Source organism: Chroicocephalus ridibundus, chromosome 1 (genome assembly GCF_963924245.1).
Source record: "Chroicocephalus ridibundus chromosome 1, bChrRid1.1, whole genome shotgun sequence".
Classification (NCBI taxonomy): domain Eukaryota; kingdom Metazoa; phylum Chordata; class Aves; order Charadriiformes; family Laridae; genus Chroicocephalus; species Chroicocephalus ridibundus.
Window position 1 is genome coordinate 18,164,679 of NC_086284.1, and position 21,423 is coordinate 18,186,101.

Here is a 21,423-nt window from a genome sequence, read left to right on the forward strand (position 1 = left end):
ATATTTAGAATAGCTGTAGTGCGTGTGTTTGCATACACACAGACACTAGCCACTGTACAAGCAGAGATCTTACAAGTATCTCAGCTGTGGTTTGTTTTTTTTTTTCCTCTCCCCTCGATGCTTTTTTTTGCTTGGGCAGATCCAAACTTCTGGGGTTCAACTGCATTTTGAAGACCACACCACTATCAGGTGACTTGCAGCACAGCCCATGGACCATCACTGCATTGCTTCCTGCAGCCCACCGCAAGCAGGTCTGGCGAGTAAGTTGCAAGAGTGGTCCTCTCTAGTAGAGCAAGAGCACAGGCACACACTACTAGTTTGTCCCACTCTTTTTATTTCTTCTCACACCTTTTCTTCCTTTTTTCCCCCCCCCCTACTTACAAAAGAAAAAAATTCATCTTGGGAATAAAGCTTTCCTTAAGGATAGGAAAACTCATGCTTGTTAGTATGAGTAAGGGATGTGCAAAACAGAAGTCATTTCCCTGAGGCAAAGATCTTCAAGTCATGCCTAGCTTACATTGTCTATTCCTATTTCAAGCTGTTGAAATATTTGGCACAATGAGGCCTTGATCACTGACTGAGTCTCATGGCATTATCACAGTCTACATTATATATTTATACAGTAAAGTAGAAGTTACAAATGCTTCAATCTCTCATTCTGTTTTGGTTTCTCACATTTACTCATTAAAATCTCTTTCCTTCTCAAGGGTGGCATTAGGCCTCCTGGGCAGGAAGGTAGAGTGACAAACTTCTACTGTATTTAAAGGTTGACATCAATACTGAGCACCCAAAAGTGCCATCGCAGTAGTTACTGAACTCAATACATGGAGTTAACAGGGTAAAAATCAGTAGCCTGTTATATTCGGGTCAAAGGTAGGTGATTTAATAGTCTCTTCTTGACTTACATTATGAAAAGCATCCAGGAAGATTAAAAAAAAAAAGGTCATGTTGTGAATGCTTCCAGTCTAAAATACATAAGCAGCAAAGCTTGAAACCAAGTCTTTCCAGCTTTCCCTTTTAAAATACAGATTGCACTTTTTATACAAAGCAATGCAAAGTCTAAATTGTAGTAAAAATTTGAAGCTGCCTTACGGTACCAAAGAGTTATCTGTATTCACCATCTGAAGTACAGGCAACTAGTTCTCAGCCATTCTGCATATAGAGTCATATGCTTTGCACCTTTCTGCTTTAAAAGGGCCTGCCATTAAATGCCATGCCACTGGGTGGGTACTGCACAAAAAAGAAAAAAACAAGAATTTAAGGCCTTTATCTCCACAAGGAGCTGAAAACTGTGGCACAACCCATGACCAGCACACTCCCACCCAGGGCTCCAAAAACCAGTCATTCTTTCTAATATTTGTCACACAAGACAATCATACCATCAGCAAGCAACAGTGCCAGTTAAGCATTTTTAAGGTCTTCAAAAATTCATAGCAAAGGGCACTTCTGAGAAAGATAATCCTAAAGATTTGGTTTTAAAAATAGACACCACACTCACATTCAAGGGACGTTCTTCACTTTTAGGCCTTTGTCACAAATCTGAATCTTTATTGTTCTGAAATAAATGCTATAAACATAAGACTCAAAACAAAAACTCCAACTTTCAGTCTCAGAAGAGGTGTGGTTCAATGCCCATATCACGTGTAACAAGAAAATTTCCTTAAAAAAGGAAAAAAAAATTACTGTAAAGTCTTTCTTAAGAATGAAAATGCAATCCTTTGTTTTTCTCATTAGTTTGTGTACAGGTGGGCACCAAAAAAAACTTTTGCATTTTCTTTTGAATTCTTGCTATGATGCTTGACGAACTTTTTGCCATTCAACAAATTCGTCCAGAAGTACGGGCCCTGCAAATGGATGAAAGCTGGAGTTATACTTGCCAATGTCTTTCAAATACCTTCTCTTAAAGCATAAAGGTTAAAACTATTGGTCTACTTAACACCCATGTCAATCCTATGGTCAAATACTTATTAAGACTCAAAAATGACTACAATAATTTCAATCCAAAGGTGGCAAAAAGTGCACAAATAACACTACACAGAACTATGGAAAAAAGTGTTCCTTACATCTGACAGGTGCACTGAACTGAACAGAAAGCATAAAAATAAGGTTATATTATAAATTGGCACAACTAATTCCTTCTTCTAACAGCTTTCAAAACTACACATAATTGGAACATGGACGAAAATGGGATGCCTAATGCAATTCAGTCTTAGGATGACCAACTATCAGCCAGGTGTAAAGTTCAGCCCCAAGGACTAACAGCTAGGCCACTTTAAACTACAGTTTATTATATATTAGTACAAAATGAGACTTTGCTGTTTATAATTCTATTTGCAAGTCTATAGTTTAATGTACCAAGCAGCTTCACCAGATCCTCAACTGAATGTAAGTTGGTTCAAGTACACCATCATACACCCCTGACACACTACTACAAATTAATACTTGCAGTTTGAAGATGGATGGTTATCAGGACAGTTTTTCTATGCATTGCTGGACAATAAATATTTTATACCTTACAGTATTGTTTCTGTTACAGAAGTATGTTTTATGCAAATTGAAAACACTGAAATAATAGCTGAATAAGCAAAATGTTATGAATACTTACAAGCACCGTCTTCATCATAGTTGCTAAGATCTGCGTGGACAGTTCTGCTGAACTCTAGCACATTGTACCACTGATCCTTGTTCATAACTCTATACTTCGATTGCTAGAGAAAATAATTTCAGAACATTAAAATGTCAAGTGACATCTGGTAACGCTGCATCTCGTTCCTCATCTCGCTCATTTTATCTTTAGTCAGTTCCTAACAAACAATTTAATGGGTAACAATGGCTACTACTTCCTTGGTTTTTCATTTTTTTTAAACACCGCACATGTACGTATTTCATAGTTCTGACACTACGTAAAATGGTTTCTTGAAAGATCAGAGCAAAATCAAAATAAGAGGGAATCAGGAAGTCATCACTCTTAGGCTTCAAAATCTGGTAAACTTTCATCTTGCCCTGAAGTGGGGTGTACCTAGCTCAGAATGAATGATTACAAGAATCATCTTTTCTCTGGGGTACAATACAGTATGATCATAAGGACCTCTACTTTGCAACATTGGAACTAATTTGAAACCAGGGAATGGTCTCAAGCCTAGCATGCTCCACAACTTACACACATCCACATTATTGACTAAGTCACTTGCAGCTGATCTGACCAAAATCTTCCAGACAGGCAGAGCTCGAGGTACCTACATACTGTATCTACACAAAGCAAACTTGAAATTCAGCACAGATATAGCTGAAGAGACTACTGGGGCTCTATTATTTAATTTTACCTGTATAGACTATTTAAGACAGAATTTTAGTTGCCTTTGATAAGGAAAGGGTGGGCGGGGTACAGGGAGGAAGAAAAGGATCTGTGATGTACACAAGAACGTCACTGTTTCATAAGCACATCGACAAGGGAACAGCAGCAATACGGATACAGATACATTCTTGAGCAAAACCACACAAACCCTGAAATCTGTTCACAGAACAGCCCGACTACTATGCCATCATTCAGAAAGTCAAGGAAACTTGTACCTCCAGGTATTGATAAAATACTGAAAATAGTGGCCAAGTTCTTCCAAGCAGAAGAGCTAACATGGATTTTGCAGTATCAATATCAAGACTTCGCTGGTCTTTATCCTAAGGTTGAATAAAGAAAGCACAAAAAACACTCAAGTACAAGCTCGTTGAATAATTATAATAAGAACTTCTCTAACATTCCAATAGTCTTACCCTTGCAAAATCAAAGGCATATCTGTAGATATTCTTAAAGGATGAAATGTCATTCAATTGTGACCGCAAGAAGTCAAATTTACTCTGTAATTTTTCTGTACAGTCACACCTTAAAATAAAGAAAAACAAATGATGTTAGAAGTTCACAACAAAACATTTGGACAATGAAAAAAAATGCCAGCAAACAAAAAATTAAAATCACCAAAATGCAATCATCAGGTGTACGGGAGTAATGCTATGAAAGTGACTTAAAGAACACTGAACATGCTCAACATTTGCAGCTTATTGAAATGATGAATGCCTGGCTTCTGTAAGCAAATTTTTTTTTTTTAAAATGTATCAGCAAAATAATACAAAGGCTCTGTTTCACTTCTGAAATAGTAGTCTTTTTATGCCATACTCTGCAATTTATATTCATACCCAGCATTATCTTATCTTTTAATCACTATGAAAGTTTAAACAAAACAGTACTGGGTGTGCATTAAGGTGGTAAAATCCAGTTGTAAATAAGGGCTTTATGCTGTACCTCTTTGGAAGAAAAACAAACCCTAAACATGCACTTCAAGACTAAATATTTACAAGTGGCAGGATTTAGCACAGGCACTCTGCAAAACATACTAGTCCACTCGTGTTTTATGATTGATAAATGCAAGCTCTGATAAGCCTCTCACCTGGATTAGTCAGTAGCTATTCAACTGAAAACTCAAAGGCTGTACGAGTGTGTACAGGTCTGCCAGTTGACAGGATAACCCTTTGGCAAAAATAACCCTTTGTCAGAAAAGAAGATCTCCACATATTTAACTTAGCAAGGACTTTTGTTTCCAAATAGAAAATGAGTTAGATTCACCAATGATGTCAGAGAAGAATGTAATTTACACACCTAATCCTCCAGGAAATACTCACTCAAAAGAGCAGTTGCTATATCACATTTTATTCTTATAAATAATAGCTGCCATTATGAAAAAAAAATAAAGTAAATTCTGCCCTGCCCTGTATCCTGCGTGACAGAAGCAGTACTTTCAGAAATGCAGATGTGCATAAATACTTCCTCTGGTAATGTGCCCCCCTTCCAGCAGCCTGTTCCAATGCTTAATAGCCCTTTCAGTGTAAAAATTTTTCCTAATATCCAATATAAACCTCCCCTGGTGCAACTTGACGCCGTTTCCTCTTGTCCCATCACCTGTTACTTGGGAGAAGAGACCGACCCCCACTTCTCTACAGCCTCCTCTCACGTAGTTGTAGAGAGCGAGAAAGTCTCCCCTCAGCCTCCTTTTCTCCAGACTTGTCACAGCAGCCCATAGCAAGGGCCCCTGGGGAGCACCGCAGCAGGTGACTGAGATGCTGTACTTTGGTGCTGTACTTTGCCCACAGATAACAGATACTTCTTGTTCCTCAGGTCTGCCAGCCTGTGTGTGCATGTCCATCTGTCTGTCTGCTCCTCTCAGGCACTTCCATGATGGAGCCTTTTGTTATTTCTTGTCTCCAGCAGCATCTACCTAAAGCAGCACTGAGTCCCGGCCAAGTTCAGTGCTAAATAAATAAAACTGTTAGCTAATTAGGCTGCATGTTCAAGTGACAAGAACTAATACAGTTTGCAATACACCATGCATTAAGTTGAAAAGAGATCTAGTTAAAAAAGCTTTGGTAAATTTAACTAAAGATAAAATTACTGTATTTGTCTTCAGACACCTAATTGGTCTATGTATTCTATCGTTTAACTTTTAAAACAGTATTACGCTATGCTAGTTACAAAGGCATCTCATTTTATATTCATGTATCTTCTTTCCATGTTCAAACCTTCACACTGCAATAACATCGTCCACTACACTTGAGGACAAATCTACCTATTTAACACCTAACTAAATGCTCACGTTGTTAGTGTACTAATGATATATATAAACTACTTAAAGTAGGTTTACCACATGTTCTGTCAAATATAATTTGAGTGAGGTTATTTACCATACCATGGATAAACACAAATTTCAGTATATTTAAATTTCTTACAAAAGATTTTGTTAAAATTGTTCAAATAATCACAAATGTAGGTACAAAGTAAAAACTCCTGATAGTAAAACTACTGTACAATTGGCTATATGTATTTTAATGCAGAAGCAATTCTCTTAAAGTTGATATGAAGACGTGCAGTTATTAAGCCCTGAGACTCCTGTGCTATTGTCAACCTATTTAAAACCGAACAGTCAAAGGGACGACATTGGAACAGACAAACACCACCCTTTGAAGCCCCACGCAGCGAGATACCTCTGTTAAAGCCATTTCGGGCATTTCCACACCTGGCCACTGATTTTCTTCACACTAGTGAGGTACGGAGCTGCCAAACTCATCTTTTATAGAGATATACTGGCTTGTGTGGCTGTACCATAAAAAAGATGACTAAGCTCACCCATACTTAGAGTAATCTTCCTAAGAGTATTTTTTTTAAGTTGTAACCAACTTCTAACTAGCACAAGTGAATTAACACCAAACTCCTGTACGGAGACTAGAAAAAGATGTAGTTTCTTGAACTGCCTTTGCTGAAAGCGAGCATTAAATAAGGTTACCTCAAGACCAACAAAACTAGATGTTAGCTTACTACATTCTTTTCATATCCCTACATCATATTTATAACAAAACCGACATTAGCACCACAAAGCAGCCCTATTTTGATGTCTATTCAGGTAGAGAGTTCATCTGAGGCATAGCTAATATGGACAGAGTAATGATTTAGTAACTCCTACTCAGATATTCCAATGTTTCATGTTTCATAATTTTTCACGCATGCTTGTCTTTTACAAAAAAGAAAAATTAGTAAGATGTATACAAACATTAAACCAAAATCATTTAATGGTAGTATATAAAGCAGTTTGAAGGTCTTTTAATCTACAAGAGTTCACTTGCCAATATCCAGCCCTCCAGATGGACAAAAGGAAATGATATCCAACTAACCCATCCACTCTCTTCTAGCATTGACACAGGATCTTCTGAAATTTAGGTTCCATGTTATAACTGGAACATAAAGAGGTCCAAGGAAGTGATGCCTTAAGAGAGCAAAGGGACACCATGCCCTGACAATGCTATAGTTTCACTGTGTAATTTGATTTACAGGTCTGGAGACCAGAAATTGTTTAGATTCCAGTACACACTGAATGCTACACTGGCATAAAAAAAATAAAATACTTACACTATGCTTTGTCTTAGCCTCACAAACATTAACAGAAAGGCAGGCAATAACAAGCAAAAAGCTTGTTGGAAAAACAGTTGATATTAGGCTATCATTAAAACCAACCCAAATAAGTTGTTTTTGCTAATAATTCTGCAAATAGCAAGAAATTACAAATCTGACTTTCCTTCCCCTCTCTCTCTCTCACGTAGTTTCTCATGTACCTAAAAATGTGAGACCACGACCTTATCTTTCCCTCAGTTGGAATCTAACTTGGCTCTCTCCCCTTTACCTGGCCACTTGTTTTCAAAAGCTCAACTTTAACATAAGATTTGGCTCAAATTCTAAGGTTAAAGAAGACAGCAAGAGGGAAGTACTCAGACAATACAGATGCTTATGGCTTGCTTCCTTACACATGAAATTATTTGCGTTAACCTAGTTCAAACAAATACTTCTGTGGAGTTTAATAAAATCATGAATTGTAATCCTTTTTCCTTTATCTTCATTTTGTAACTAGATTGTTTTTTCTTTGTAGGTCTGTAAAGCCTGCAATTGACAAATACATGAGTACGCCTCTCCTTTAACTCACATATGTAAAGTTAAATGCTCAACTCTAAGTTATTCACCCTCCATGGCTTTAAAGCCACTTCCTGAGGGCTATTCATTTCATTCTAAGGAGACATTTAAAATAGCTGAAATAAATTGCCCAGGTACTTGTTTCTCTCTGCTGACTATGAAAAGAGCTTCAGGTGATTAATTTAGATTCAGGCACCCAGCTTTCATATATGTATGTATATATATATATATATGTATGTACACACACACATATATATATACAGGGCAGAATTCACCCTACCAACATGATATACTAGTGAAAAATCAATGTCTTGCATATAAGCCACACATTTAGGTGTCTTCCTATGGAGCTGAATTCCATCCAACCTTGCTCATGCAATTACCTTATATGACATTTCACATATTTCAAAATAAAGATTCTGTAATATAACTCTGACTTAGAATACACTCTGGGCTTTCAATGTGTGTGCAAAAATAATAATAAAAAATGCTGTGCAAAAATGTAGTAATACTCCATTGCTTCAAGAGCGTAAAATCCTTCTTCAAAACTTCTGCTGAACCTTCCAAGAGAAACTAAGTTCCCCTATTTCAAATGGAATCCCATAATACAATCCTCCCTTCCCAGTACGCACCAACAGCCCAAGTCCACAGATTTATATTATGTTTTTAAGCCAATGAATCTTGAATTCCTTTACATGAGTGTCAGTGCTTCATCCAGCTACAGCCTGCTATTAGTGCACACCCAGGGGAAGCAAAACACACAGGTTAACTGGTTTAGGCTTAGCCAAGTGCTTCAATCACAAGTCTGTTTATATAAAAAATGCACAACAGTACCATATTTCTGTCTTAAACACATTTAGCCTACAGCATGACCAGCTCTGTCCTCAAAAGAGCCAGAAGGTTCCTAATCACAGCAGATTATTAGAAACAAAGTCTATAATATTGGCTCTGAAGAAGTGCCTGATTCGCTAACTCTTGGGAGCTTACATTTGGGCATAAAAATTAAGTACTTCAGAGAAGCGACCAAATTATACCCATTCACTGCATCTAAAAACTTATGCACGCAGAATTTAATCTCTGTTGTCCTGAATTTCAGGCAGTTTTATCATTCCAGCTCTTAATAAATTTAAGGGCTTCTGATGGTCACAAAAAAACCCCATACCAAGGTGTCTATCGGAAGCCTGATCCCAAATCAAATAAAATTTGCACAAGAGAGTCAGGCCAGAGTCACTTACGCGCCATTGTCTTGAATAAACAGAGGGGGTCTGCCCAGTACAGTTTCCCAAACCAATTCACAACTGATAAGGCAATTGTACGAACTCCAAGGGTCAAATCAGTCCCTCTTTCCCGCTGTGCTGCAGCTGCAACAATAGCTCCCTGACACTTTTAATATTGAATGCAGTGTCATAACAAGTCACCTTTAAAACATTCATGTGCCATAAGTAGTTTCATGAAGAACAAAAAAAGTGACAACTGAACTAAGCCTTACAAAAGCTGGTTAGTTTCATGAAAGAAACCTCTTCAGACAGAGCGTTAACTCACCAAAGATTCTTACAAAGAGAAGTTTATTTGCAAGTTGAAAAAGTGTTATTTAACCTAAGCATTAAGCATGGCTTCTGATCTGCAACTAATAAATAACACTAGTAACCAAAATTATTATCCATGCAGTCCTCATTTATACAGCTTAGAAACCAGTAAAACCTTTCTATAATACCAGTACTGAGATATGCTTATGGGTATCTCCAGATCTACTTATTTGTGTCTGCTAACATATTTTTTGTAAGAAAAAGAAGCCATGAAAACCTGACTTATTAGGGTTAGGCAAAACTTTATCATTTGAGTGAACTCATCAGATTCACAAGTGGATGAACAGCAGCTACTTCCAGTCGTTGACCAAGACCAGACCTAAAAGCAAGAGTTTCTGCATCTTATTGACAATGAAAAGAAACTTAGGGCAAGAATAATTATGCTAATAGTTAAGCTACTGGAACAAACATAGAATTAGAACATTCTATTATATATGTAAAAACTCTTACTGTAATGAGGTCATTCCTTTTAACCATTCTTCCTTGGTAAAAAATCCCATGCTTTCAGCCTCTAGTTTCCAGGCTAAAACTAACATAATAATCTAGAGGGGGAAAAAAAACCAACAAAAAACAACAAGGGGAGAAGCAGTCAGTATGTAAGAAAAGGCTGATTTCTAGATATCCAAGAAGAAAACTCTAAGCATTTAAACTTTCTAGCATTGTTGTAGATGCTTGCACTTTATATTTGTTACCGTTTAATAATTCAGCTACGTGCAATCCTTCCCTTAATTTCAATTCCTGAAAATTAAATATTACTATAATAAAACAAACAAAAGACCTCAGACACCAGCCACACATAATTGATGTATTCAGCTGAAATACCTTAGAACAGCTCCTAAAAGCAGGAAGATAACTTCAGTAAGCAAAGAGTTGTTTAAGAGTTTTACACAAAACTTAATCTTATCCAATACCCCCTTTTAAAGTGTTATTAGTATTGTGCAAGAAACCTACATTTTCAGGCTCAACACCGATGTCTTCACAGAACTTTTCCATTCCCTCAGGCCCCACAACTTCATCGGGACCTTCAAAACCAAAAAAAAGCCAGATTGAAATATAAGTAACATTCACTGCTCACAAGGGTTACACAACAATAATTAGACTATATTGCATACAAGCTACCTTTAAAATCACTGAAATACACTATTAAGTAGTTTTTATGTTAGACCCATTCTATCAAGTGCAATGTGGAGACACATATTACATATGTCATGGTAAGTTACAAAGCATAGAGTAAAGAAGGAAACATCAAAAAGAACAAATACTGAAAAGGCGACAGTAAAAGCTATACTAACACAAGTGAAGGTTATAATGAAGCGAATATGGACATACTTTTTTATGTCTATGTCAGCACAAAAAAGCAACATACAAATAACATTTAATGCATTCATTTGTTTTAAACAAAACCATATACTATTAAATATGAATCCATTGTACATTACCTGCATATTCATAAAACCAAGCCAGGCACTTTTTGCTTGAAAAATGTTCCTCTCCACTTATTACTTTACCAGAGGCTTGTGATCTGCAATAGCTTATAGAAACACAAGGATGATACGTATTATTTTAATACAAGAAACAGGAAATTATTTAAAATTAAATTCCAAATTGTTTATTATCAGTTCAAACTATTTAAACTGTTTCACAAAGTCAATATACATCAACAATGAAGCTGAATTTGTTAAATGGCAACTATCTGTCATTCTATTTCAACACTTGTTGGAACATAAAATTACCTTGAAATACAACCCTCTCATAGCCCAATTTATTGGAACATAAAATTACCTTGAAATACAACCCTCTCATAGCCCAATTTATTGGAACATAAAATTACCTTGACATACAACCCTCTCACAGCCCAATTTATTGCAACTATTACTTTTTCTGAAGTGTAAAATTGCTGTTAATTAGATATTAAGCCAAAAAATCCACACACAGATGGTCAAAGTATCACTACTCAGTAATTCAAACGCCCTATTATCTACTTATATTTATACATACAGGCATATATAAAGTTAGGTCTCTAATAAGCAGCATGATCTTCAAGAGTGATGAATATGCACAGATCCCATTTAGGTCAACAGGAGCTGCAGAGTTTGACATATTTAAGTCAGGCTATTTATAGTTAAGCATCCAAATTTGGGAAGAAAACTCGGTCAATTTATGTTAAACATGTAACTAAATATCTGCAAATTCTATAGATGTTTGGTACACATGCCACAGATTGCATATTACTATTCTAGTAAGACTAAAACTGCTCAGCACACACAGCTTCCCCCCCCATTGTCTTCATTACGTGACACACAACCCAGTTTGCCTAGGAAGTGGATTTTCATAACTTACCATTCTTTAAAAGAATACATAGAATAACTTATTTCTTCTAGTAAAAACACTGACCACATGAAGGCATCTCTAGTCAGTAAGGAATTACACCACCTTTTCAATGCACAATCCTTTTAAATACAAGTTACAGACTTTTAGAACAAGCTGAGATTATTTCTAAGAATGAGGTGAAAGTTAATTGCATGAGAGGATTTAAAATTATGCAGCTCCTACATTGCAATTTTCAAATGAAAACATCAAGCAGGGAAAGAACAGTTCAATTCTGAGAGGTCGTGAACAACTTTATCTCCCATATATTGCTATAAGCTTCACTAAAAAAGAAAGCAACGCTTTCCATATGAAGCCTTATGTGCTGAAAGCTATAATTAAAAAGGTACTACAGACAATCATCCATTAAACTGCTGTTAAAAACTAGAAAGAGCCATACAGTATGCTACTGCTTGTTGGTTTTACCCAGTTTAACATACATCCATCTGTAACCACTGGTTTTATTAAAGAATATTACCAATACCTTGCTGTATAAGAATGCTACATCAAAAATGCTCAGGTATCCAACATTTTAGATATAACATGTGATCAGCCATTATGAACTCTCATTTACATCATGGTTTTCGCCCAATGACTACTAGCTTCCTGCAGTCTTTTTTTTTTTTAAAGGATCTTTCATAAGATTTTTTTAAAGTAAAAGAAATTAAGGTCATAAAATTTTGGTCAGCAGTGTTCAAGAAAGATGAACTGAAACTAGAACAGATGCAGAAAAGAGCTATGATGAGCAAGGAAACTGAAAACTGGTATTACAAACCAGAAGAATTTAGCTCAATTTAACAAAACAAAGAATGAGAAAACACAAACGCTCACTCCATATACACTATGAGGCAGAACCATGAAGGAGGAGCATTACAGAAAGTATTATGCAGGCACTAGAACAGTTATTAACTGGCTATGAGTAAATTTAGACTGAAACTAAAAGATCATCAGTGACCACAGAAAATGAGCTCTGGAACAGTCATCCAAAATGAAGAGTCATAGCAAAATAAAGGCCTGGGTACTTCTAAGCTCAAGGTTGGTCAACCTATGAGAAAGGCCATATGCCATAGTTTCTTGCAACAGCCACTCCCATAGCATTGATTTCATAAGTCCTTTGTATTCTTATGTCCTCGGGATGTTTGTCGTAACTACTGGTTTACTGACATACCTAAAAAGTTCTAATAGATGAAGAAGGCATTACAGTTACTTTAGGGAAGCCACACTGGAAGCTCCTGCTACACCATACTAATGGTTTATCATTCTAACGGTTATTTTGGGGTATCAAGGCATAAGCGGTCTTTTTATAGTTGTTAATGAAAAGATGCTCAGTCTCCTGTATTATTAGGAAAACCTTTCCTGTTTTTTTTTTTTTAGTGTGCTGAACTCTCCTTCCATTTTACTGCAAAAAAAAAATATGTAAAGAGACCGTTTAACGTAGACACTGTGCGTACTGGCAACCTCAAAATGAGGGGAGCTGCCTACCCCAGGCGAAAGGTGAGAATGACTATGGGGACAAACGCTGGAGCTGGCCCTGCCGGTATAGTGAAAGGCAAAACCAAGCAGGGGACGGGCCGTTCCGCAGCGTTTCTCCCCGAAGGACGAACGAGCCAAACGCCGCGCCCCGCACCCCCCCCAGCCCCCGGGACGAGCCCGGGCACAGGCCCACCGGCGCGACCGGGGCACCGCGCGCAGCCGCCCGGGCCCCGCACCGCCTCACCGAGCCCACCGCCGCCGCTGCCCGCCCCAGGCCCCGCGGCCGCCGCACAAAGGGCCACCACAGCCCAGGAGCAGGCAGTGGGGAGCGGGTCCGCCGGGCCGCCCCCCCCGCCCGCGGAGAAGCAGCCCGGCCCCGCGGCCGCTCGCCCGGGGCGTAGAGCGGGCAGCCGCCACCGCCGCGGGCCCGTCCCGTCCCGCCCCGCCGCCAGACGGTACCTGCCGATTTTACATTTCTTGAGGCCGGTGTCGTCCGCCGCTGCAGCCGCCGGCCCCGAGGACTTCCTCTTCTTCTTCACCGGCATCGTCCTGCCTCGGGGCGGGGGCCGCACCGCTGCCGGGGCCCGCAGCCGAGGCCCCCCCGGCCTCACCGCCCCCCGGCCGCCGCCGCCGCCGCCCCCCGAGACAGGCGGTGAGGAGACGAGAGGAGCCCCGTCCCGTCCGGCCCTGCTCCTCCCCACCCCCGCCGAGCCCCGCCGACGCCCCACTCGCCGCGGGGACAGACCCCGCCGCCGCACCGGTGCCAGAAACGGGTGTCGCGCCCGGGGCGGGAGTGGGGAACCGGGCGGTAGCGGCGGCAGAAGGAACGGCGAGCGACCCGGACACAAACGCGGCGGAGCAGGAAGTGACAGCGCTGCCGGGGCGGTCCCACCGCCAGGGCCCGGCCTGACAGCGGGCGGAGCTACGCTCGGATCCTTCCCGCCGCCGCCGTTGTGCTGGGCCGGCCCTTGCGGGGGCACAGTGAAGCCGGGGGACTGTCGGGTGTCGCGGGCAGAGGGTCTGCGCGGCCGTTACCGTGAAATAAAGCGGGGAGGAGGGCGCGCTCCCTCACCGGCACCCGCCGAAGGCCGCGAGGCCCGCACGGCTCCTGGCGCGGGGCGCAAACGCAGTTTGTCACGACTCGGCTTTATTCTGCAGTATTGGCCGTTGTTTTCGCCGCTGCCAGCTCACGGCAGCTGTCCCCCGGAGCACGCTCCGCCTCGGGAAGCCGGTGGCTGCGGGGCGGGTGTCCCTGACGGGCAGCGGGTGTTCCTGAGGGGGCGCGGGTGTCCCTCAGAGCGGGGGCATTTCTCCGCGGCCGCCTCCTGTTGCTGCCGGTGTCTGAAAGCCCCGAACGCCCGCCTACCAGGGCCTGGCCCGCAGCCGGGGCAGCTGTCCCGCTCCGCCTTGCGGTACCGAAGGCAGCGCCAGGCCGGGAACCGCCGGTTCGTTACCAGTAACGGCGTGTGGGGGGCAGGTGTGAAAAGCACCCCAAGTACCGCGGCGGCCGTGACACCGTAACGCAGGAGGGATGCTTGGATGGCTGCGAGCGGGACGCCGTGCAGCGGCTCGGGGCTCCGCCGGGGACAGCCGGCCGAGCCGCGGGCAGCCGTCGGACTCTCGGGGCTCTCACGGGCCGCCGGCCCCGCCGCGGCCTGTAGGGGGAGCGCGCCGCCCCCCTGGCTCCGCCTGCCGATTGCCGAGCGCCTCGATCGCCTCCTGTCTCCCCGCCGGCGGCGGCGCTTCCCTCGCCGTCAGCCGGACCGATCTCGCGAGCGCGCCAGGGCCGCCATTTTCAGTCGCCATAGCGACGGGTCCTGGCAACGCGGGGACGCCGGGAGGCCTCGCCCTGCGCCTCGGTGTGCGCCGCCGTCCCTCCCGCCCCTTGGGTCTTCTCCCGCCAGCCCACCCATGTACCCCCGTGCGGCTCCGCATCCACCCCCGCCCTGACCCTGCCCGGCGAGGCCACGTCCTGCCGGCATGGCCGGGGAGGGAGACAAGAGGAAGCGCTTTATTTCAGCTACGGCTGCCAACTACTTCGAGGTGGATCCAGCTGTGGGGCCCGCCGCGCTGGCCGCGGGGCTCCACGCTCGCCCGGAGCTGGCCAGGTTCCTGGACGACGGCAACGAGTTCCTCCTCGTCGTGCGGCGCTCGGGCACCCGCCTCACCGCGTCCAACAAGGTAGGGGGGTGTCAGCGGAGGGTGAGCAGGCCCCGGCGGATCCGGCGTGTCCATCGCGGCCCCCGGTGCGAGCGGGGATGCAGAGCCTTGGGTCCGGCCCAGGTTTAGTGGTCGTGAAAGAGCGGTATCTGATTTGGGAGACATCAGCCTGCTGCAAGTATCTGTGCTGGTCTCAGTGTCTGCTACGTTAATTACTGGCCCAAGAATAGTAGAATGGTTTGGGTTGGAAGGGACCTTTAAAGGTCATCTAGTCCAACTCCCATGCAATGACCAGGGACATAGAATCATAGAATGGTTTGGCTTGGAAGGGACCTTAAAGATCATCTAGTTCCAACCCCCCTGCCATGGGCAGGACATCTTCAACTAGATCAGGTTTCTCAGAGCCCCGTCCAACCTGACCTTGAATGTTCCCAGGGATGGGGCATCTACCACCTCTCTGGGCAACCTGGGTCAGTGTTTCACCACCCTCATGGTAAAAGATTTCTTCCTTATATCTACTCTAAATCTTCCCTCTTTCAGTGTAAAACCATTACCCCTCAGCCTATTGCAACGGGCCCTGATAAAAAGTTTGTCCCCATCTTTCATGTAGGCCCCCTTTAAGTATTGAAAGGCTACAATAAGGTCTCCCTGGAGCCTCCTCTTCTCCAGGCTGAACAATGCCAAGTCTCTCAGCCTGTCCTCAGGAGAGATGTTCTATCCTTCTCATCTTTTTTGTGGCCCTCCTCTGGATCTGCTGTGACAGGTCCATGTCTTTCCTGTGCTGAGGGCTCCAGAGCTGGATACAGTACAGTCTGTGAAGACTGTATAGTCAGCTGAGTGATATATTTGTTGTTGGTTTATGCCCATGCTGATTACGCAGTTTTAGTGTGCTGTATATTGTCACTGTATGAATGTCATGCGACCTGGAGAATGCCTTGTCACCTTGCTGCAAATGCCAGGTGGAGGCTTGTGTCTGGGTTGTTCCTGGGCAAGGGTGTATGCAGGTGACTGGAAGGATGGCATTGCCAGTGTCCATGCAGGAAGGGTGGCCTGATATGTGGCACATGGGCTGATATTTGTCAAGTCCCACGGGGGGTATTTGTCCAAATCATGCATTTTGCAGATTGATGTGTCCAGCTGTGAGCAAATCTGAAGGTTTATTGTGTGAAATGTCCTGCTCTCAGTGTTTGTGTTCAACGAGTGTCTCTCGGTGTCCGAGTGATACTGTGGGGCGTGATGAACAGTGAATGTCACCATGTAATCAGGACACGGTGTGGTGCCCTGCCACACAGAGCGTACAGGCAGAGCCCGGGGCTTGACGTGTGTCCCATCACTCTGCTATGGTGTCTGTTAGGTCAGTGATGGGTTTTTTGTGCACTGATGGCAGCGTAATGGGTCATTAAAATATGAACTACCGTGTGGACCAGTAACTTACATACCTTCTGGTGTAATCATCAGTGTAATCTGTGTACTCCTAGTGTATGCTACGTTCATGCAAGAGTGAACATTTACATGTAGTGTTTTTTGGGATGTGCTGTGAGCCACTGTCTGATATACAAAGTCACAGTCAGCAGCTGTGAAGATGAGATGCACATAGGGGCTACAATGTTCACCTTTTGTCTCAGTGAAACGATGTCTGTAGGTGTTGGGCTAAGGACCTGGTAAGAAAGTAAAATTGATACTGTCCAGCAAAATTGAAAGCTGTTTTTACTATCCCTCTTTTAACAGAAAAAAGTTCACAGATGTTTACAATTGAACAGAATTTGGGATTTTTGCTAGCGTATCTTTTTGCTGTTGTTTCATCAAATGTTTAATAATGTTCTCCTGTTTTATGAATTCTTCTCGGCCACAAATAGCTTCAATAATTTATCTTATGGCAACTTTTGGAACTTTACCCATTAGTTGGACTGTGCAAGGAGCAAGAGTCATGTTACAAGTTGAAGATTTTACTCATGAAGGAGCATGTCTTTTCTCTGTCCTTGAGAAATCTATGAATTGCAGTAGAGTTATGTATCTACAGACTCAGGAGGACAATACTGAATGTTTAGAAAACTATTCCCAAAATTATGTAGCATAAACATGCAAAAAACATAAATTTAAAAAATAATGCTTAGTCTTCTCTACGCACAAGATGAAGTTTCTGGTTTGCCCCCAGAAGGTGGTAAGTGAAGTTTTCAAAATCAAAATAGCATAAGTAATTATGGTATTTACAGATATTTTATAATGAAAAAGGCATTAGGTATTTGATGTTGGAATTTATATTTCAGGTTCCTCTCAACTCAGGAACGAGTATAATACAGGTTTTGATTTTCTGATCAAATCAGACACTACCAGAATGTTATCAGAGCCCATAGGGAGTAATGTGGTATTTTATAATTTTTTTCTTGATGTAAATCATTTGTGTAAATGGTGTATGTGATTTAGTACAATATGCAGTCAATGACAGTTTTCTAAACAAATCCTCTCTCCTTGGTTTTTACAGATTGAAGCTACTGAGTCAAAGGATAATGTGTTGGTGTTCTTTAAGCTGCGGCCTGATGTAATTACAGAAGATAATCTTCATAGTAATATTCTTGTGTCATCTATGCTAGATTCACCAATAAACACCCTTTATCAAGCTGTACGACAAGTTTTTGCACCAGTATTACTGAAGGTGAGCAGTATACTGATTTAAATGTTCTGTAGATTTATACTGAAACACTGAAATCCATAGCATGTTAAGTATTCTGAGATAAGTATTTTATGTTTTAAAAATAAAATATTTCAAGAGCTTAAATAATGAATGGTAGTTCTAATTTCTAAGTTAAATAAAGTACTTTACCTCCTATTGATCAGTAAGGATGAGGGGAGGATTCTGGTCATACGTATGCCTGACTAGAAGTGTGGAATACACTGACTGGTAGTTAATGGAGACGACAGCTCCTTACCTCCTTTCCACCAGTAATTCCGGTCTTGCATACTTTTCCTGCTTTAGATAATCCTAAAATAATCTTATATTTTATTTGAAACACATAGGCCAGTATCGTGCAAACTATTATTTTTGTAATATGTGGCAGATAGGTGTGCTAGGTTCCAGATTAATTTGTATAGCTGCATTTTTCACAATGTTCACATTTTTCACAAGTTTAAAATGTTCTTAGGTTTTTTCTTCTATTCCATTAAAGAATGTATTTCCTTTGGGGATTTTTTGTCAAAAACATTAACCATGGCTGTATTTCAAAAGCTAAGCAAGCAGAATTTCAGCATTTAAATATTTTTAATTTCTTACATATCACCACATTAATAAAATAGTTTTAGAAAAACACAGTAACTTGCAATATTTGATTGTAGCAATTTGCATATTCTACTATAGAAATAGATTCCATATTTATTTAACTTAAGAGAATTAATTAACAAAGAATTTTGAACACATTTTTAGAGTGCTTTTATAAATCCAACAACAGATTTTTAAATTTGTGACTAAAAAAATTGCACAGTATCATTATGATTTGATAAGTGAAAAGAATAAGATGTTTTTCCATGACTTTATGGAAAATGAATGTCTCACCACTGTCTCACCATGTGGTGGCTTAACGCTATTAATCTGAATTATTTGTTTTTTAAGATTTTAGGATGAAATAGTAATTGTTCTATCATGATAGTCACATTTTTTGAAATTTTCATTGCAGGATGAGAGATGGAGTAAAACATTTGATCCCAAGCTTCAGAAACTTTTAAGTGAGCTTGAAGCTGGCTTGGGTACTGTTCTCAGAAGATCAGATCCAAATTACACAGGAACAAAATTCTGCGAAGATGATGTGCAAGGTTCGTTTTGTGGTTACGTCTTTTATAATTAAATTATGGGGAAATCATTGATTTCTAGGTTAAGTTTTCAGTCTTCATTATCCCAGTGACTGCAGAGTATGAAATATGACAGGTCATGTTGAGTAAATATGAATTAGTGACGATCAGCTCTGGCCTCTTGATATGAACTTGTTAGTGCATCTAGTCAGAGTCAGAAGTTCAAGGGTAATTACATAGCCATATAGTAAAAATTTGCTTTAGAAAGTAAGTTCTCAATGAAAATATTTTGTGACCATTCATGTATTTCATATTTAAACATTATCTGTTCTTATTTGCAGCTATACTTACACCAACAGATGAATTTCAGTTCTGGATAGATTGTGCTCATCATGGAAGTAAATGGTGTAGTAAAGAGAGAGCTTCTCATTTTAAAGACCTATTTGAGGACATTGCAAAAGTATGTTTTCTTTTGTGTGATCAGTGATATATTTATAGACTTAGTAAAAACATTATTATTTGAAATATATGTCAGTATATGTACATCCTTTCAAATAGATGAATTTATAACTATTTAGTTATATTTTTCTTAGGCAAAATCTTACTTTAAATTACATTTATGTAGTTTCTAGTGACAATGGTGCAGGGCAACACCAACATTTATTTGGGAGCAGATTTGACCACTGAATCCTAAGAGCTGCTGTAGAAATACAACAGTATGCTACAGTTTGTGAACTGGAAATTGACTAATGAAATTATAAAACAAAAAAGTGAAAATGTGGAGGATAATAATGAACTCTTATCATGCAAAATTTTGGGCACCTGTAAAGTATTTTCTCAAATAACGCTTAAGGTATTAATGGAATGTTCCCATGGGTAAACTTACACAAATGCTTGGTTTTTGAGAGGATTATGACATATTCTGTTAAGCAATAAACCCCAAGAAACTATAGCAATTTCCAGCTTCAAGAAAATATAAATTTCTCTACAATACTAGTTGCAACGTATTTGTGTTAAGGATATTTTTTTCTAGGATTATTACAACTTGGATAGTCTCTCGTTATTTGAAGTTGTGGATTTGGTGGAGACTACGAGAGATACTGTTGATGGTGTGTGGAGACAAACAGAACACGATCCTTATCCACAGCCACGCATGCATAATCTCTTGGATGTAATAGGTAAATCTTCATGCAGTCTTTATTAAATGAACAGTTGAGAAAAAGTAAAACGAATGTGTGAGCAGAGGCTGCTTTCTTCCAAAAGGCACCAGTGATAGCCTACTGCACTAAGGTGCTTTCTTACTGTAATTAGGATCCATGAATGCTGTTTGACTTACAGTATCCAATAATTCAACCGGTTCTGGTAGATGCCTTCACACATGCTTGGGAAGATGATAGATAATAACAAGATGGAGTTGGATATCTCTCAGCCTGTGGATTGGATTTGTCTTGTTTCTGTTTGACTCCTTGTCTTTTTCCCAGAGGAGAAAACTTATTTGTACAAAAGCCCCATTTGAAAGTTGATTCCGTCTGTGTGGAGGTGAGAGCAGGACATGCAGAGCGGTTGCTTTTCTCATTTGCACAACAGCAGTGCCCTGTTCTGGGACAGGGATAAGACAGTGAGTTTGTTTTCTGCAGCCAAATGTGTGTGTGCGTGGGGGGAAGGCTAGGTGGGTACAGCTGCTGATAAAGACAAATGCTTGTGTTTGGATTCCAGAATCCAAATCTGTCAGCTTCTAATGTTGGAGCAACCGCTGTTTAACTTGGAGATGTTAAATGGATAATTTATTAAATCTGAAAATTTATTAAATTTATTAAATTTGAAACAAAATGATCAGTTATTAATACATTTGTGTGGTTTGAAACTAAGACATTACACTAGTTTTTTAAAAATGCATTTGGAACTTGATCTGGAGTTTAAAGGAATTATTTTGAACAACCTTAACATATTGCTTTTGTATACTTTTTTGTGTTCTAGGTGGCTCGCTAGGTAGATATGTTCAGAGAAAATTAGCAGCGTTGAATCTGTGGGAGGATGCTTTTCACAGTGTTAAAGAAAATCTAAAGGCTGGCATCTTGATTTGTGAGCAGTGGGTGTCAGCTTGTGAGTACCTAACTGGACAACTGTGGCAACGTTATACTCTCCATCCATGGAAAAATGAGAAATATTGCCCTGAATTGTTAGCCAGACTTGGAAAACGTCTTGATGAGGTAGAGATTTGAATTATACACATTTATTTCATTAGACACAGAATTAAACAACATTGTTTTAAGTTAAAAAGAGGAATTAAAACACTTTTATAGCCTTTTCAGAGTCAAATAGCATTCCATAATCCACGTTTGCCTGAGCCTTTCAAAAGATTCTTGTAAAAAGGAGAGAGGTGGGTTGTGCTACTTGTGCTTTTTGCTTCTAAATGTAAGTTTTATGTAAAAAAAACCAAACAACTTCCTAACACAGCTGGTGAAGGAGCCAACTAGGGAAAGTGCCCTACTGGACCTGCTGCTTGGTGACAGAGAAGGTCTTGTAGGGGACGTAAAGATTGGAGGTCGTCTTGGT

General features: G+C 40.8%; 2 protein-coding genes across 4 annotated transcripts in view; one reads left to right on the top strand and one right to left on the bottom strand.

Moving 5' to 3' along the window:
* Positions 1–1,526: 1,526 nt before the first annotated feature.
* On the bottom strand, positions 1,527–13,791 carry DCUN1D5 (defective in cullin neddylation 1 domain containing 5). Its single transcript, XM_063330029.1, has 8 exons — positions 13,387–13,791; positions 10,527–10,618; positions 10,039–10,109; positions 9,538–9,629; positions 3,769–3,877; positions 3,571–3,675; positions 2,606–2,708; positions 1,527–1,844 (listed from the first exon to the last, which is right to left on the bottom strand). The coding sequence occupies exons 1-8, from the start codon at positions 13,470–13,472 to the stop codon at positions 1,789–1,791; spliced, it is 714 nt and encodes a 237-aa protein (XP_063186099.1). The 5' UTR covers positions 13,473–13,791; the 3' UTR covers positions 1,527–1,788.
* A 1,049-nt stretch (positions 13,792–14,840) lies between these two features.
* The window catches only part of DYNC2H1 (dynein cytoplasmic 2 heavy chain 1), a 178,041-nt gene continuing 171,458 nt past the window's right edge, over positions 14,841–21,423 (top strand). For all 3 annotated transcript variants that reach the window (XM_063330001.1, XM_063330007.1, XM_063330017.1), the window contains exons 1-6: positions 14,841–15,108; positions 17,570–17,740; positions 18,756–18,891; positions 19,209–19,327; positions 19,901–20,045; positions 20,845–21,077. In XM_063330001.1, coding sequence (XP_063186071.1) covers positions 14,908–15,108; positions 17,570–17,740; positions 18,756–18,891; positions 19,209–19,327; positions 19,901–20,045; positions 20,845–21,077 — 1,005 coding nt within the window. In that variant the 5' untranslated portion in view covers positions 14,841–14,907. The remainder of the gene's footprint in view (positions 15,109–17,569; positions 17,741–18,755; positions 18,892–19,208; positions 19,328–19,900; positions 20,046–20,844; positions 21,078–21,423) is intronic.

Coding starts and splice junctions, on each gene's coding strand:
- DCUN1D5 (XM_063330029.1), bottom strand. CDS start 13,472: ATGCCGGTGAAGAAGAAGAGGAAGTCCTCGGGGCCGGCGGCTGCAGCG. Junction 10,619..13,386: donor AAGAAATGTAAAATCGGCAG/GTACCGTCTGGC, acceptor TGTTTCTATAAG/CTATTGCAGATCACAAGCCT. Junction 9,630..10,038: donor TCGGTGTTGAGCCTGAAAAT/GTAGGTTTCTTG, acceptor TTCCCCCTCTAG/ATTATTATGTTAGTTTTAGC.